The sequence below is a fragment of the Calidris pugnax genome, unplaced genomic scaffold (genome assembly GCF_001431845.1).
Source record: "Calidris pugnax isolate Ruff unplaced genomic scaffold, ASM143184v1 scaffold41, whole genome shotgun sequence".
In the NCBI taxonomy this organism is placed as follows: Eukaryota; Metazoa; Chordata; class Aves; order Charadriiformes; family Scolopacidae; genus Calidris; species Calidris pugnax.
In genome coordinates, this window is record NW_015094509.1 from 11,106,861 (window position 1) to 11,125,064 (window position 18,204).

An 18,204-nucleotide genomic window follows, 5' to 3' on the forward strand; every position below is an offset into this window, starting at 1 on the left:
GGGATGGGAGAAGCCTCTGGCGGTGCTGCTGCCGTCATCCGTGCCCTGGCGGCGAGGAGCAGGGCAGGCAGCTGGTGGCAAACTGGGAATAGCGTCCCTTAACAGCTGTATTGGTGCCCATCTCACCCTTCTGCTCCAGGGAGAGGGTTTGCTGAAATCTGACGTTGGAAGGCTTCTCCCCTCAGCTCTGCTGGTGCATACATGCAGCGCGTACGTCTGCGTGTGCCAGCCGTGTACATCGATGTGCACATACATAAAGTTGGTGTTTCTGCAGAGCCCCCCGTCACACACCCATCCTCCTGGCAAACACCTTCTCGGCTACACGGAATATTAACACAGCAGCATCCCCCGGGACTGTTTCTCTCCCAGAACCAGCTCTTAGAGAGTACGGCGACAGAAACATTAATATTTGCCGACTCAAGGGCTCCACCAGGAGGAAAAACAGCTCAGATTGTCCCCTCAGAAGAGCGAGAGAGAAGGTGCTCCTTTTGCAGGTTGGGGAGTGACTGGCTGGGAGGCCAGATTTGCTGTTTAACAGCGTTCAAAGGCAAGGAGGAGAAAGGTGGCAGGACTGGATCAGCACACTGTTGGCCGGGCAGGGTGTGCTGCCGCGACACGGCATCCTCATCTGCTGTGAAAGTCCTACCAGTGCACAACAGGGCTGGCAAGAGACACTAAGAGCGAGCTCGCTAATTGCCCTGTCTTCACCCACTTCCTTTTCTTTCCCAGCAAGGGCTTGGAGTAGTCACTGACTGACTGTACTCTGCAGTGGTTTCAGGACCAGGGAGCAGGGCTGGGAGCACACTGTCTGCCCCTGGCTATCACTAATCAAGCCTGGGTTTTGCTAGGACCCACCTGTCTGCTTGAACGAGAACAGCAGGAGCTACAGAGGCCATTTGGGATGTTAAAAGGTCAGGTTCTACCCGTGAGCCTGAGTTCCCTATGCAGCCCCCAGAGACAGGTTTCTGCTCACCTGACCATTGCAGACATGTCCTTCACCATGAGACGATCCCCTCCAGAAGCACCTTCTCTGTCCCACTGCCTGCAACGGGAGTCATGCACCAGCCTTGAACACAAACTACATATTGAAGGGATGCATCCCAACTTCTCTCCCACGCACACCTCCATCAGGGTTTTTAAGTGATGGCCACAGTGTGAGACACGCAGAGCCAGACCCAGCTTGTCCACCAGAGCCCTCAGAAGCACATGGTTTCTGCCCAAGCCCCAGTGCCGGTGGGAGAGGAAGGGACTTTTTGCCCTTCATGCCTATGCCAAAGAGTCACAAAGGGCAGCAGGGACAAGACTTTTGACTTGAGACCCCTGAGGGTGCAGATGCCATTAGGTGTGAACCTCTGCCAGCTCAGCCCCAGCTGCCCGGCGCCTGGCAGCCCTGGCTGGTCCCAGCTTGGGGCTGAGCCCCACACTGCTGTACCCCATCACAGCTGGGGCACCCAACCTGAGGGTGCAATGCCCTTGATACATCAGATATGAGATACCACCCACCGTGGTACTTTACATCTCTGGAGCGTTTCTTCTTTAAATCTACGGGACTCCCAAGAGATTTCTCCTCGAGACAGAAAATTCCAGAAAAAAAAAAATATATTTGTTTCCTCCCTAGAATGCGAGCCCCACTCCTGGGAACAAGAAACAGCAAGTTGAGAGCTCATCACAAAGTGCAAGACAGCGTATGGAGCACTCGTAACTTTCTGCCACGACCGAAAAGCTGTGAACACCGACTCACCCTGTCACAGCCCAATTTTATCATGCTGGATTTCACAAGAAAGCATGTAACTAGGAAACAAAGACATGCTCCTTCTCCACGTTCAAGTTTATTGAACCGACACACGTATTTTACACACAAATGCAGTGGGAGCTGTTGTATCAGACTTTGGTATCTCATACACATTTACAGAACCTGAGCACATCGCAGTTTCATAACTGAATATTCTGTATACTCTCATCATAATTCACAACACTCAAAACAAACGCTATTAGCGACATAAAAATAGGTTTCATTCCTCCAACAACAGACCTCTTTCTCCCTCATGAACACAGTATTTCCAAAAGGTGCTGGATTTTCTCCCCAAGTCCATAGTTCTCTTGTAGTTGCAGGACATTAGTGAGGGGCACCAGTTCCAGCTTTTCTCTGTGTTCTCCAGGTCCCCCTCTGCCCCATCTAAGTACCTTATGTCAAATAATTCCAGTTCTTCTCTAGAAAAAAAAAAGCTGTCCTGTTTCCACGCTCATTAAATATCCATCTTTTACTGAGACCAAACAAAAAGAGTGAGTTTTGCTGCTTATTTTTACACCACAGACAATTGCTCCCTGGGAAGCACGCGAAGGCAGTGGACCTCTTTCATGGAACTCGGGTATCCAGGACTATGGCTGATCTGGGCTGGCAGAGAAGTAACCCTTATACCATCCCATCACTGATAACCCTGGGCTGCCAGCTCATCTCATGCCAGTAGCATCAAAAGTAGCACAAGATGTCTGCAACAACAACAAAGACTTATAAAAGCTTTTATACAAATTGCTGAACTCAGGTTTAATAAAGCAGAACCTGGCTCACGTTCACTCACTTCACCTTTGGAAAAAAATGAGCATATCTATTTGCAAATAATCCACCTACAACGGAATAGTACCCCTCCCATCCCAAGTACCACTGCAGCACGTTAGCCATTCTTCAATTGCTCCATTCCCTGCATATGACAACAGGAAATTAAAAAAAGTTTTCAGGCACACACTGGAACAGAGCAAAACCCAAACAGCAGTCATCTGTAAGATGCTGCTAATCCATACTACTGCAAAATTTGGTTTTGCTTCCTCCAGGAGCTCTGCAGTGACAACGGTTTCAAAGGTTCACATTAAACACGCAACTTGAAGCGCCTTCATACATTATTGGTGCTCCCTTAGAAGCCAAGCAGTACGTTTGTAGCACCTCAAGGGATAATCCCTTGGAATGATGCGCCTTCTCACCCCATCAATGCACAAGTGAAACTGAGAAGGGGAGAATATCAAACCACCCAGCAGGACAGAGGGCAGACAGACAACACCCAGAGCTGGCTGCTCCAGCGGCAGATGCCGACTGCAACTCAGCGCAACTACAGACTGCTTAATAAGGCACTTGTTTAGAAAAGCAGGGAAAAACAGGCAGCACAAGCCAAAGAACTACAGGCTGTGTTTTCTCTCCGCTATTAACAGGCCTGCCTTTTCAAGGACCACTCAAAGGCCACTGACCCACTCAATAACAGCTGTAAGACCAAAATCACATGTGTTTGATCTAAACTCCTCCCAACAGCCATCAGGTTTGCAAACAGAGTAAAAACTTTTTCAGACAGAACCCAGGTTAATGAGGATTTCAAACTATATCCCTGGGTTTAATAAAAATTTATAGTTCATAACTTATTAACGTCTTCCCAGGCTCACTTATTGCTTTATCTGCAGCAGGACAAAAGTGGAGAGCTTTTACTCTAGACCAAATCTATAAATATGAAAATATAAAATAAATTATAGCAACATATATACATAGAGTGATACCTCATCTGGTTTTCAGATTGAAATACCATAACATGAGGCAAATATGCAGTTTGCTTAAAACACTACCAAAGTCTTAAAAAAGCAGTAGTATCCAGGTCATTTTTAAAGACAGCAATCACAGCAGATGAGTCAAGGGAATATCAAAAAGGCCATCCTTTTAAAAAGCCATGTAAAGTTTTCAAAAAGGACCCCTCTTTTTTTTTCTTAAATGACACAGCAATATATTTACTCCTCAGACAAACAACATGAAAACCCTGAAAAAAATTCCTAGTAGACTCAAATTCCAGGAAAGGAAATGAAGACAACTTCTCAGCTGAAAGTGAGATGGGGAGAGGGAAACAGTCAACGTTCATTTGCCAAGTTGTCAAAAATCTGCATCCAGAGTGAAGACATTGTCCATTGTTTCTGCCATAACAGCAAAACGTTGATACTCCGAAACCCGCTTCTCAAAGAAATTTGTTTTTCCTTCCAGAGAAATATTCTCCATGAAATCAAAAGGATTTTCTGCATGAAAGACCTGGGGAAGGGAAACACTATTACACTGGTGATTCTGACAGGGTAACAATGCTTTCAAAAACCCCAAACAAAACAGTCAAAGCCCTTCAGACTGGACCATCCCTTGCTGTAATATGCTGTAGAACCTGTGGACACCTATCAAAGCAAATTCAGTACTGTCACTCCCCAGGAGTTGGGTCCACAGTGAAGCTCCCCCACGCAAGGTGCTGATTATCCTTCAAGGACCACAGCACTTGAGCACAGCATTAGGTTTCCCGTTACAAACCCGCAGAGCAGCTGAAGGGAAACAATGGCCTGAATTGTTCTTGCTCTTTTAAATAGTGAAGCACATACATTAAAGCTGTGGTTTCAGCTGTCACTCAGGGAAATTGCAAGCACTAAATACGACCTGCTCCCAGGGACATTAAGAGAGAGCTTTGTGCTTACAGTTTTCCTGAGTTGTCCTGGCAGGCCAGCATTCTGGGCAATTGCATGTCTTACCTTTGAGAAGCCAAGCTCCATTAGTAACCGGTCTGCGACAAATTCAATATATTGTTTCATCAAAGTGCAATTCATTCCAATCAGACCTACAGGTAACGCCTCTGTTAGAAACTCCTAGAAATTAAAATACAGATGACATTTAGAGAAATGAAATTTAAGAAGGGAAACAGAGAAAAGACACCACAGTAACACAATTTCTGATATTCCAGGCTCCCCAGGCAGTTGTCTGAATAAATAACTTGCATCATGAAACTCAACAAGTGTCTTTCTGTTTTCAGTAGCTGTTCGTAGCTTCCTTTATTTTTAGTATGTTTTTCTGGGAAAGGCACAAGAATTTTTATTACTCCCCCTCTCATCTGCCTTTCCCCATTCCCCACAAGATCCCAAGCTTCACTGTAAACTTGAGCTCCAAGTTCAGTAAAACCTACAGACCATACTAGTGGGAGCAGGAATAGATCCAGAAATCTCCAGTTTTCCTTGGCTTCCAGAAATCACAGAATGAGAGATGGGAGAGCATAGTGATAGATATGAGAGCTGAACCCAGACACGTACGTGTTCAGGCACTGATGCAATACCTGTCGGTGTTTTGAGGCAAAGCTGGGGCACTTGTCATCATCACAGCAGTTAGATGGCAACAGAAAGGAAAAGAGTAAGCTACAGTCATGGCAAACACTCAGCAGTGCACAAACCTGTAGCTGCAGAGGGGTAGCACTTCATGTGAAACAACCCGACAGCAACCTCAGAAAAAGTCAGAGCCCATCATGGTACATGTGGCCAGAACAGACTCTGTCTTCTCCTGAGGACAAGCAGGGATGTGTGCACAGCAGGGAGAGACAAAGATCTTGAAAGGACAGAGGTAAACAAACTCTTCTCTAAGGGACAGTTGCAGTTGGACTAGATAATTGTTGTAGGTCCCTTCCAACTGGAACTATTCTGTTCTACACTAAATAAGACAGACTGACTTCCTTTCTGTCGTTAAGGGGGAAACCAGCTGCTATCTTCAGCTTCTCCCAGTTGCTTGACAACTGCATCAGAAAGTCTCTGACTCTTATTGTCACCATTAAGGAAAAGGGAAAGGGTGGATTAATGCATCAGGGATCCAGGCCTAAGTGAAGTATCAAATATGGAATCCCAAGAGTCAGAAGGGAATTTCTGTATTTTTGTACATAAGACTGGTCCTGCACTGCACACCACGCTGTCCCAGCCAGCTTACCTGCTCGATTTCAACAGCATTAACGATGATCTCACGCACCCGCTCTTCTGACGGTCTGTTCACTAAATAATGGAACATTAGACAAGCAAAATCACAGTGTAAACCCTGAAATAACAGAGAACAAGGGAAAAAAAAAAGTGAGTTTTTCCCTCCTCCACATAGTTTGCTCTTACTTTGAGGTAGCCTCATGAAAGTTGAAGCTTCCTAGCCTCCTGCTTCTTTGACAGTTTTGTTACCACATGTAGTGGGAAGTTTTAATTTACAAAACTTTTTTTGTAAACTTTTTTTTAGTAACATCTGAAACAACGTAAATTGGGAAATACTCCCCCTCTAGGGAGAGCACTACCTGCCTGCTGTGGGGCTTCCCGTGGTTTTGACCAGGGTAACACCACCAGCAGGATGCAGGACGTGTCTGGCTTCTCACCTGAGCCTGGTGCTCCCAGCACCTTTGCACCTTTAAGAATCAGAGATGCACCAGCTCAAAGAACAGCCTGGGAACGGAGCCTACAGCTCAAAAAACATATCGAGCATTAACCATTTATCTGTTCGGGCACATCGGAAAACAGTTTGTGGAGTTTTCCATTGTGGATTCTTTTTATGGCCACTGCTTTTCTAACTGCATTTCCTGGCTTTTGGTGCAGGTGCTGCGTGCCCCAAGCCTTACCCTTCATAACAGCTCTGTGTTGGAATTATGCCAGCGGAGCTCAAGAAAAACCTCAGTCTTTTGGTCCTCAGCTCTGCAGAGAAGTTACAGTTACGCTGCTCACTAAATAAGACAGACTGACTTCCTTTCTGTCGTTAAGGGGGAAACCAGCTGCTATCTTCAGCTTCTCCCAGTTGCTTGACAACTGCATCAGAAAGTCTCTGACTCTTATTGTCACCATTAAGGAAAAGGGAAAGGGTGGATTAATGCATCAGGGATCCAGGCCTAAGTGAAGTATCAAATATGGAATCCCAAGAGTCAGAAGGGAATTTCTGTATTTTTGTACATAAGACTGGTCCTGCACTGCACACCACGCTGTCCCAGCCAGCTTACCTGCTCGATTTCAACAGCATTAACGATGATCTCACGCACCCGCTCTTCTGACGGTCTGTTCACTAAATAATGGAACATTAGACAAGCAAAATCACAGTGTAAACCCTGAAATAACAGAGAACAAGGGAAAAAAAAAAGTGAGTTTTTCCCTCCTCCACATAGTTTGCTCTTACTTTGAGGTAGCCTCATGAAAGTTGAAGCTTCCTAGCCTCCTGCTTCTTTGACAGTTTTGTTACCACATGTAGTGGGAAGTTTTAATTTACAAAACTTTTTTTGTAAACTTTTTTTTAGTAACATCTGAAACAACGTAAATTGGGAAATACTCCCCCTCTAGGGAGAGCACTACCTGCCTGCTGTGGGGCTTCCCGTGGTTTTGACCAGGGTAACACCACCAGCAGGATGCAGGACGTGTCTGGCTTCTCACCTGAGCCTGGTGCTCCCAGCACCTTTGCACCTTTAAGAATCAGAGATGCACCAGCTCAAAGAACAGCCTGGGAACGGAGCCTACAGCTCAAAAAACATATCGAGCATTAACCATTTATCTGTTCGGGCACATCGGAAAACAGTTTGTGGAGTTTTCCATTGTGGATTCTTTTTATGGCCACTGCTTTTCTAACTGCATTTCCTGGCTTTTGGTGCAGGTGCTGCGTGCCCCAAGCCTTACCCTTCATAACAGCTCTGTGTTGGAATTATGCCAGCGGAGCTCAAGAAAAACCTCAGTCTTTTGGTCCTCAGCTCTGCAGAGAAGTTACAGTTACGCTGCTGTGCAGAGGAACTTGCATCTCGTTCACCTGCAAATGATCCTTCTAACAAACAAACACCTCCTCGCTTGAACGGATCAGTTCATGATGACTCACAGGAACAGATGACACAAGGAAGGTCAAGGCTGAAGAACTATTGGGTTTTGCTTACTGATCATATCGCTTTCTTCAAGTTTCTTTTAAATTAAAGGCATCTTGTAAGATGCCTACTTTCAAATCAGTGTATCTAATCCACGGAAATTACTTCCATTATGATAAAGCTCTTTATTCTTTTAGTCCAACTCTGGTGAGTTCACAGCACGAGCATGTTTATACCACATACGAAACTGGTCTTCCTGCTTTTTCGTGCTGACAGTGCCGTGAGTTGTGAGGTGCCTTAAAGACAGGCCCCAACCCTAAGCAGCCCCTGCCAACTGGCAGGCAGTGAAAGGAAGGGCACTTGTCAGCACGTGGCCGGCCACACTGGGTGTGCTGACATGCAGCCCCTCAGACACATCACATCTTGAGCTAAGAAGCCCTCCCCTCTAACGCAGGCCTGCAGCTACCCCCTCCCAGGAGATGCTGTCGCTGAGCAGCAACACAAGAACATGGAGAGGGACAGTACCTGCTGCTTCTGCAGCAACCTGCCACAGCTGCAGTTTTTTTTGGCCAGCAGACAGATGCAGAAGGCCATCTGCAAGCTCTGGGACCCCCAGCTAGGGGCAGATGGGGAACGGGACAAGGAGGCCACTTGAACCTGACGGAAGCGGTGAAGGCAGAGCGAGGCTGGGAGCAACGACCAGGCCAGCCCCCATTGCAGGTGGGGACCCCCCAATTCCACACCAGTCCTTGGGCAGCCAGGCCTTCGCCTCCCTTCCTGGCACCGTAGAACACGTGTCCCCTTCAATCTAAAAAGTCCACCTTTTTTGCTCATACTATGCATTGGGATATTGCTAATATTTAAGTTGACTCCTCTTAAAAACAGGTACTTCTGCTGAGGGACACAGCAGCACCTAGGCTTTAAGTTCATTAGTAATTCATACCTAGAAACCTGCTTCTTTCCCCTTTTTACAAATATTCTGGGAATAGCCTGCTCCTTTGCAGGACTCCAATCGTCCTACATGCCAGCAGTTACAGCTCCTCTGTCAGGCTGCAGGAACAGGTTTGGGCACTGCTCTAGGGAAAGGAAATCTCTTCTCCGCGCTGCCGAGGAGGTGATGGTAAAGCAGACACAGAAGGTTTACTGCAGGAGAAGCTCTAGGGAGCATGGCCAGCAGTTACTTGGCAGGTAACCAGGACAGTGGACCTTCCCTGGAAAACCCTGCTGCTGACGCTGGCTAGCAGAGAACCTACTCAGACTTCTGCCACCTCTTTGGCCTTGAGTACTGTCAACGTTAAAAAAGCTCTGTGGTACCCAGAAATGCATCTCCTCCTCACTGCTGGATTCTCTTTTCCTCTCTGCTCTCTTCACCTTCCCCCCAACCCTCCCTGCCACCAGAGGTGGGCCTCTCTGGCAAGGTTACAGGAGCTTTATGAATATGTCTGCCCTTCCCCTGGAAACTCACTCTCCTTCCCAGACATTATGTAGGACATGACACATTACCTCATCTCTGCTAATAAGTTCATTGGAGAAAGTGAGTCCAGGCATCAGGCCCCTCTTCTTCAGCCAAAATATAGCAGCAAAGGAACCCGAAAAGAAGATGCCTTCAACTGCAGCAAAGGCAACCACTCTCTCACCTGTTTAACACAAGACATTTTCAGTTAGACACAAACCAGTGTACTGCTGTCAGCGAGATGCACCACTTGCGTCAGACAGACCCATGTGGGAGAGGAGGAATCCCCACTGCAGCACCTGGTGCTGCATCCGACCACATCTTTCAGCAGATCCCCAGGCAGACAGGGTCTGCACACACAACAGCATTTAACCACAGGCAACCCCAGCAGAACTGAAGAACCTGGGCACCCACTGAAACTGCCACAAATAACTATTTATGTTATCCCACTTGTTACTCCACCTTTCATCCAAGGAAAGCACAGCATTATTGGTCCAAGTTCTCCCTGTTCTCTACAAGAATGTATTTCTTCAGACTACAAGACCATCTGATTGATTGGTGAAGATGAGGCATTCCACGTACTCTATTCTAAACAACTTCAGAAGATCCTTGGGTATATTCTAACATGAAGAGCTTTTGCATTGAGTGCTGGTGTCTTTTCCCAGCAAGAACTGCATAGAATTTTGTTTAAAAAATAAAATAACCCCAAAATAGACAGATGTCCCAATTCTCTACGAGATGCAAATGCCATCTGCTGGCTCATCTGAAGAAATTCAAGTTAGGAAAAAAGCACAAAGAGCAGCACAAACTTAAAAGTATCACAGAAGTTACTAAGGAAAGAATTTGTCTGGCAACACCAAAAATCACCTGTCCAGCTATCCTACAAACGAGTTATGCTGAAACAAAAATCCCCCACCAGCAGCACTATATATAATGTGAGTGCACACTCAGGGGCTGGGTCCACAGAACACATACCGCCATGGAACCCTCAGCATAAGAAATCAACCAAGGCTGTGGAGATGCAGCCTCAGGCCAGGTCCCCAGGCTGGAAGGCAACACCAAGCAAACAAGCCAGCCAGCCACGTTCATATACCATATCTCATAACCCATAACTCTAAGACCCGGGCCCCCCAAATGTTTTAAACTTGTGAAGTTCTCAATGAGATGAAAAAACCAGAAGAACAGAAATGTACTTTACAAAAATTTGGATAGGATGCACAAAGTCTGGGGGCAGGAGGTGAGAGGAACATTGCTTTCTGAGTTAGGGAACCTTCTGATTCCTGGCACACCCCACACTGCTGGGAGCCAAATGAGGGAGATGAAGAAGGGACCCCACACACAGCAAGCAAAGCCAGAATGGGGAGGCAGCAGGACACCCCAGGACAAAAGAATCTACAGCTACAAAAAGAACCCCACTCAAACAAGAGCTACGAACAACAGATGGTGCAAAAGAATGACATTTATTTTGTTCATCTGGCTGAATCTCTCCATCTCCTACACCTTCTCCAAGAACAGATGTTTGGTTTAGAAAAACAACCAGAGCCTGCCCATTACTCGTTTCAGCTACAACATATCCTTCAGGGTCAACATTGTAAGCTGAATTGTGAGGATGTCCTCACCGTGCTGATGGAAGCTGAACCAGCATCCCAGCTCTGGGATGAGATATAACAACTAGAAGCCTGCTCCCAACAGCAAACCATAAACACCAGAGACAAATGATCCTTGAATCCTTTTTGCCCAGGCTCAGTGATGCTGTTACGAAAAAAAAGGCTAACATCACACACAAATTTATCTGTATGAATGTGAACACAGCAAAAGCCTGGCCTTGCAAGACTTCAACTGCCCAGTTCTGAACACTGGAGTACAAACCAGGAGCCAACTGGAAGAAATAATCAGAAATCCTAGAAAAGAAGGTCTACAAGCAAAAATGGGAGAAACTAGGGTTGTTTGGCATAAAGAGAAAAAAAAAAGACAGAGAAACCTACAAGCATTTTTCAGAACATGATCCTAGTGGGCACTGCCATTACTATATTGCTTTAGCTGAAGATAAAAGCATACATGCTCACCAGAAGTTACTTCTAGTTCTTTAGTTAAACCAGACACCAAACAAGCCACTACATCATCTTTGGAGAATTTCATTTCACTTTCCAGGGACGCAGCTCACTCCCAGAGGACTAGTTTGTGACGTGAAACAGAAGCAAATTTTTAAGAAGCTACACACCAAAAGTGGATTCTCTGTCTTCAACCCACTTCAGAGCCCAGTCTGCTTTCTTCTTGACGCAAGGCATTGTTTCAATAGCATTAAATAAGAAATCCCTATAGAAGAAAACAAAGAGAAAAGATCAAAATAACAAGAAGTGATTTATGTAAATCTGCCCTGGCTGTCCCTACTGGCTGCACCAGGCAGAATAACCCATTATGTGAAGCTCTGAACTAACCCAAGTAAGACACAGTTCCCACCCCAAAGGGGTGATGATCTTGGATAATGAGGGCGTGGGGGGGCAGATGTGCAGAAAGAGACCCAAAGTCTCAGAGGAGACGAGCTGCAGAGATGGGAAGTGAACTCAAACGTCCCATCCCAGGAGTGCCCACCCACCAGACCATGCTGCCTCTCAAGACTTCAAGCCAGATGGCAGCCACTTCCTACCCACGGAGCTAAACCTCATCTTGCCCAACTCCACAAAAGGAACTGGACAACTCCCATGAGCACAGGCTCTGTTCCCATGCCAAACATCTGTCCTCCCACTGTCACCACACAGGATGCCACTGTGGGAAACCAAGCTCTGCCTGACCATTACCATGGTGGAGTCTCTAAGGAAAAGTGCTTCTTTTCAATTGTATTAACATTTGGACTAAGGAGTTCTCCAGACAAAGGTGATGGGGTTCTCCAAAGAACCCAATACTTTAAAAATAACCAGTTCAAGTTGTATGAAAAAGCACTGACAATAAAAAAGCTGAAAGGATGCAACACGTTGATTTGTGTGTATTAGAAACAGCAGTGGGATCACGAGCACTCAATTTCCCAAGGCAGATCTTTTACTCATGTGAGAGCAAGGACGTCAGGAGCACAATAACCATAAGGAGCTCATCTAAGCTTTAACATTTCACACAGTCAGCACTTCTGTAATCAAAGATTTATACAAATATTAACTCATCTTCTGACACTCTGGCACAAGTCTGATGGTCAGTAATACTTCTCTCCGTTTTGGGGGTCAGGCACAGAGGCCTTGAAAGCTTTAAGGAACCGTCCCCAACTCCCCCAGGACATCAGTATGAAACAGGAGACAGGTGCTGCTGCTGCCCAACAACAGTGCCACTGAACTAGGTGACAGATCGGGTCTGTAACACACCCAGAGGTTTACCTTTTCTCAGGATCTTTGATGTAGGTGTCTATGAGCAAGCTGTACATCTCCGAGTGAACGTTCTCAATGAGAATCTGAAAGCCATAGAAACAACGCGCTTCTGGGATCTGCACCTCCTGACTGAAACGTGCCACCTATCAAAACCAAAAAGCATGGCAATGAGTACAGTAAAACCAGTTCTTCCTGACAATACTCTAAGCTTAACGGGAGGGACAATAGATCTCTACCAAGGAGAAAGGGTGGGAGCAGTTCAGCCCTGCTTTATTCACAGATATGTCAGTAGGAAGGTGCGGTGCAGAAGAAGACAAAGCAACCCTCTTAGAAGTAAATGCATCTGCTGTGCATATTGGACAGAGAGCTGTTGTGAACCATGAGGGCACATGTACACAGGAAGAGAACAGAAATATATTGCAACAGTAAACACTTCATATTGAACAAAGCCTCAAACTTTCTGTTCATAGTTAAAAAAATAAACAGTACGACATAAGACGTGTTCATGCAATATATGCACACGTGGTATGACATATTCTACACGTTATAGACATTCGAGACCTAAACTGGGGATTAGCAGTTAGATACCACTGACAGCCTGTGGTGAGACATTCTGCAGCCCAGAACGGATTTCAGCAGAAAGGCCTCCCCACCTTTTTAGCAGAACCCACCTGCAGCACTAAAAGATTCCAGGATGCTGTTCAGTCAGAACAAAACAGATTTTACCAAAATGAAGAACACAGAGCATGGCACGGCACAACCCCTCCCTTCTTCTCACCTAACACAAGTACAGGAAGAAGTGGGGGGTGCTATTAGTTCACTGAGAAATGTGGATCAACACAGCCAGGCAGGAGGCTGAGCTTAAAAACTGCATCCCACAGTGATTTATCTGGAGTCTTGCTGACCACAGTTGTCCCAGTTTAACTCAGACACTGGCCCCAGCAGAATATGCTGCTTATTCCCCTTCACAAAGGCGAGAAGATGGGAAGAAAAAAAAGTACACATTTAATAAGCTTATGCATTAATGTGAGAAAACCAAAATGAAAGCCAATAAAATGAGTATTCAAGCCCTCCATAAAGCTTTCTCACCAGGTTTTCATTTACAATTCCATCGCTGGCTGCAAAAAATGCCAGAACATGCGAGATAAAGTATTTTTCATCTGCTTTCAGCTTGTTCCAGTGAGGAAGGTCCTTTGACAAATCAACCTAATGAAAAGAAAAAGAAAAACGTTATTATCCTTTTGAGTTTGTCATTCTGCAAGAACAGAAGCAGCCCAGTCAAATGACTGAGGCAGAGTTTTAGTGCTTGCTTTCAAATCTTTACATGTACAGAATTTAAATACATGTGAGTGTAAAAGACGAGAGACACACTGCAGTACTGCTGTCTCCCCCTGCAAGAGTAACATCACGTGTTTGCTTTGCAGTTTACACTTTTGTAAATTGGAATAAAAATCAGTGTTTACTGAATTATAAATCAGAAAAGCATTAGTATCTTCTTGTCATGAGTATGAACATGCACCAATAAGCAGAGCTCGCTCTGAGACACTTAAGTTCTACTTGAAACAAATGCTGATACTCCAAGAAACCTATACCCAGGTGTGCCAAAAGATGGACTGAGGGGACTTCTGCCTTTGGCAGGTGTTCAGCCTCCATCCTGCCAAAGAACAGCTCAGGGTGAACACTGTGCAACTGCTCTCGTCTACCCGCCTGAGCTTCAGCCACAGCAGAAAACCACAACTTCCTTTGGATGGGCCTTTTCTGTTTGCTTGTTTGTTCGGAGGGAGTTCTGAACCACAGCAACAGTTAAGTAGGGACAGATGTGAAAAATACAGAAAGCTAAGAACTTCTATGTGTGTGTCTATAAATATGTACACATATACATGTGTATATAAACATATACACACCCAAACCAGTTTTACCATTAACTTCACAGTTCATTTGGAAATGCAATGACAGATGGTGGGACGGTGTAAGAAGGAACCAGTAATACGGTGAAAGGGCAACGCTGATCAGGCAGGAGTTTAAATGCCTTTTCTTTAACGGTTTATAGCAATCTCTACTACAGGGCAGCGAGCCTCCCAGGCAGGTGGTAGAACAGCACCTCTGCAGACAGCTGCTCCTCGCCACCCCAGGATGCTTTCTGGCCTATCTGGAGCCTGCCAGAGCTTTCAGCTCACTGCTCTGCAATTGCAGCTGGCTGCTCACAAATGAGCAAAGGCTGCAGAAGCTTTGAGTCAGAACCACCACCTCAGCTGGCAGGTAATCTCTCCAGATCACTGCAGAGTGTTCAAAAGCCTCTGCTGCTGCAAGCACAGCGAGCTGAGTACTGACTGCTCAGGCCTGGCTGACCAGCAACCTCAGGAACAACTTACAGCTTGCATTGTAATATGGAGCAAGCATCTAACCAGGGCAATCAGGAGTCAATTAGAAGCATTTTTAGCAAGTGTCTCTGATGATCACTGTCTTTCTGAAAAATAGGTGCCTAGCATTCGCATGAAATGCGCTAGAACATCTTACATGGGCATGAAGCTAGTTGCAGGTACAGAGACCACAGCAAGGTAGGAGCTACCTGACCAAAAATCAGAGCTATCTGACTCAGGTTCCCTCTATAACCAGGGAGGCACCCCAGGATACAATTCCACCCCATCCGAAACCAGACACCAAAACCATCTCTGCTGAATCGCCCTGTGGAAGCAGCTCTCTTTCCACTGTCCATGAAAGGAGCCCTGCTCTGGTGCAGGCACCTCGTGTTCCTTGCAAAATTAACTCCAAGCCTTAGAACACAGAAGCCAGCAGTGGAGTGAGGAAGGAAGCACCAGAAGCCTGGTCTGAGCGCCTTGTCCCAACCCACTGGCCCCAGGGCTCACCTCTTCTGCTGTCCAAAAGGAGGCCTGAGCCTGTTTATACATTTTCCAGATGTCTGGGTACTGGATGGGGAAAATGACGAACCGGCGGGGGTTTTTTCTGAGAAGAGGCTCCTCGTCAGGGTCCGAGCCATTTTCAGCAGCACTTGGAGATGAGCTCTGAAGACAAAGCACAGTTCTGGTTAAGGCTCCCATTACTTCTTCCTCCTCTTCCCTCTGTCCCACAGGTGTGGCTCAAAAGCTACCGGTGTCACGCAGACACTCACCTGCTCCCCTGGGGTGGCCACACTACCCATCCTGGGGGTACCTGTCCCCTCGCCCTCCATCCGTGCTCCTGCCCAGCTCTGCCGGGCACCGCTCGCACCCACCATCCACCCCCTCCTGGCTGAGACGGCGCCAGGAAGCACCCCATGCCTGTGTGCCAGAGAGAGAGCCCTTCTGCAGCACGAGGAGGAAATCTCCCCAGGAGACCACATCAGCCACCGCGGTGCTGCACACGGGAGATATTCCACCAGCCCACATCCATGGGGCCCACCACCCAGGTCACCTCCAGCTCAGTCACTTTACATCCAGCCACTTGGGCCTGGATGGACTTTCTTAAAAGCGCCAAGAGATTACAGTAGCTACTCCTGTTGGGTAGAGGAACAGCCCTGTGCCCCAGCAAGTCTCTGCATGGAGGTCTGTGTATGCAATCCTGTGGTGAGAAGGCAGCCCGCACACCAGCTCTGGAGGCTGCTCTGGAGGCTGTCCCACCACACCTACACCCTCGAGTGATGAGATGAAGGGATGCACCTCTTTCCAACAGCAGGAAAACCCCTGCTTGGAGTAATCCATCCCCACCCCGCTCCTCTGCGCAGGCTTCTGGAGAACGCCCTGGCACAGCTCCTCCTCAGAGAGCTACCAGCCCAGGCGAGGTGGGGATGGCTGGTGTTTATTTAGGAGACAGGCCAGGGAAGGGTGTATGGAGAGGGCACTCCATGAGCAGGGCCTTCCCCTCGCCTCCAGCTGGAGACATCTGCTCCCAGGGTCACCGCCAGCCAGCGTCCTCATCACCAAGGCACAGCACCAAGCACCTACTGAAGACCACTGTTGTGAAGAGCTGTCAGGACAGCATGCTACAACCTCTCCAGAAGGGCTGGTGACCCATGCCGACCAAAAGTTTAACCAGTAGGACACCCTTCTGGGTCAGTCCTGAGATCCCGCGGACACCGCTGTAAGGGATAACCAGCCACGGGCAGTATAGGAGGTATTATATATAATACAGCAGAGAAGGTGGGAGCAAAAGATTTTGAATATCATTGCTTCTACCCTACTAGGAGGTACCAAAGTCCTTTCCCTACCCAGCCTGCTTGTAACCACTCAAATAATAAGAAATAATCCTTTACTTCAATTTGGAAAATACCCTCAAACAAATAATTCTACTCACATTTAAAAAACACCTCGTGCTGAAGGAGCACACATGTTCCCAGCCCTGCCTTCCTGGCACCAGCAAGCACTAGCAGGGTACGGGGAGCAGGAAAAGGTGACTGTCAGTAGGCTGAGTCACCTCCTGCTTTCAATCTGCACCCCAGATCTTTTCCTTCGTCCTATGATGGTGCATGAAACAGTCAACACTCACCGTAATAATAGAGAGCATCCGTTTTATAATGCAAACATGCTACTTTCAGTTCAGACAACATGAGCCAAATGCATAAAAGAGCTGAAGCTGATTGCACAGCCCAACCCCTGCTCTAGCAGTGTCAGCCAGAGCAGACTGCCCAGGACCTCATCCAGATGAGGTTTCAGTATCTCCAAGGATGGATGTTACACAACCTCTATGAGCTACCTGTGCTTTCTGATGTGCAAATGGAACCTTCTGTGCTTCAATGTGTGCCCACTGCCTCTGCTCCCATCGCAGGGAGATGGGAAGAGCCTGGCTTCATCTCCTTTACTCCCTCCATCAGATATTTACACACAGCAATGAGATCCTCTTATCCAGGCTGAACAGCCCCAGCACTCACAGCCTCCCTTTGTATGACAGATGCTCCAGTCTCTTAATCATCAGCCCTGTGACGGACACACTCCTGTACATCATATCCCAGTTACTCTGCAACTGCTAAAGTTTTCTGGTGATGACAACAGACTCAATGGACAACAAAGACTGCATAGTAGTACTGAAGCTCTTTCCATTAACTTCAAATTCATCTAACTAGGAAACAATTAGCCTATATACATACATGCCACCACCATCCTGCAGCAACAGCTGTTGGGCTGTGTGTGAAAGTACCTGATTACATACCCCGTATCAGCTGTAGCCAGGGAAAAAGCTGAAGGTGCTGGCACAGCGGGCCTGCTTTTGGAAACTCGAGTACTGCTGCGATGCAGAGGTTTGGGAGGACCATGTAGGTTTCTCCACCATAAGGATCCCTCACCCTCCCACATCTCAGCCTGGCTGGCAGGGTGGTAGCGAGGAGAACCCAGAGTGGCGCAGGGACAACCCCCTGGGTCCCTAGACCCCCCTTCCACCGGTGCCAGGCAGCCAGGACCACCCCACGCCACCCGTGCCCCCCTCCAGGGCAGGAGGGGCAGCGGGGACAAGCTCTGCCTTCCCGGCCCCGGGCGGGCACGGCTCTGAGTGCCCAGAGCCCCACCGGGCAGCCGGGCCCACGAAGGGCCACACAGGGCCCGCACCCCGGCCCACCCGCACTCCGTGCCCGGCAAGGTGACGGAGGTGTCAGTGAGTCCCCGGGGCAGGCAGAGGGGAAGCCACCGGCGGCCGGCACCCCTCCCCAACGCCAGGCCCGGTCCAGCGGGGAGGCGTCCCCCGGCGGCACAGGAGGCCGCGGGTGCCCGCAAGGCCGGGGATGCGGCGACGGCGGACGGGGCTGCGCTGCCGCCCCCCCGCACACCCCCGGCGGCGGAGCGGCTCCGGT

The 18,204-nt window shown here is 47.7% G+C and overlaps 1 protein-coding gene across 1 annotated transcript; it reads right to left on the reverse strand.

Annotated features, from left to right (window-relative positions):
- Window positions 1–1,809: 1,809 nt before the first annotated feature.
- Window positions 1,810–15,588, reverse strand: RRM2B (ribonucleotide reductase M2 B (TP53 inducible)). The gene is made up of 9 exons (XM_014965209.1): window positions 15,559–15,588; window positions 15,296–15,451; window positions 13,518–13,634; window positions 12,438–12,571; window positions 11,297–11,391; window positions 9,126–9,259; window positions 6,783–6,887; window positions 4,534–4,647; window positions 1,810–4,054 (listed from the first exon to the last, which is right to left on the reverse strand). Exons 1-9 carry the CDS (start codon window positions 15,586–15,588, stop codon window positions 3,902–3,904), a joined length of 1,038 nt encoding a protein of 345 aa, XP_014820695.1. The 3' UTR covers window positions 1,810–3,901.
- Between the last annotated feature and the right edge of the window lie 2,616 nt (window positions 15,589–18,204).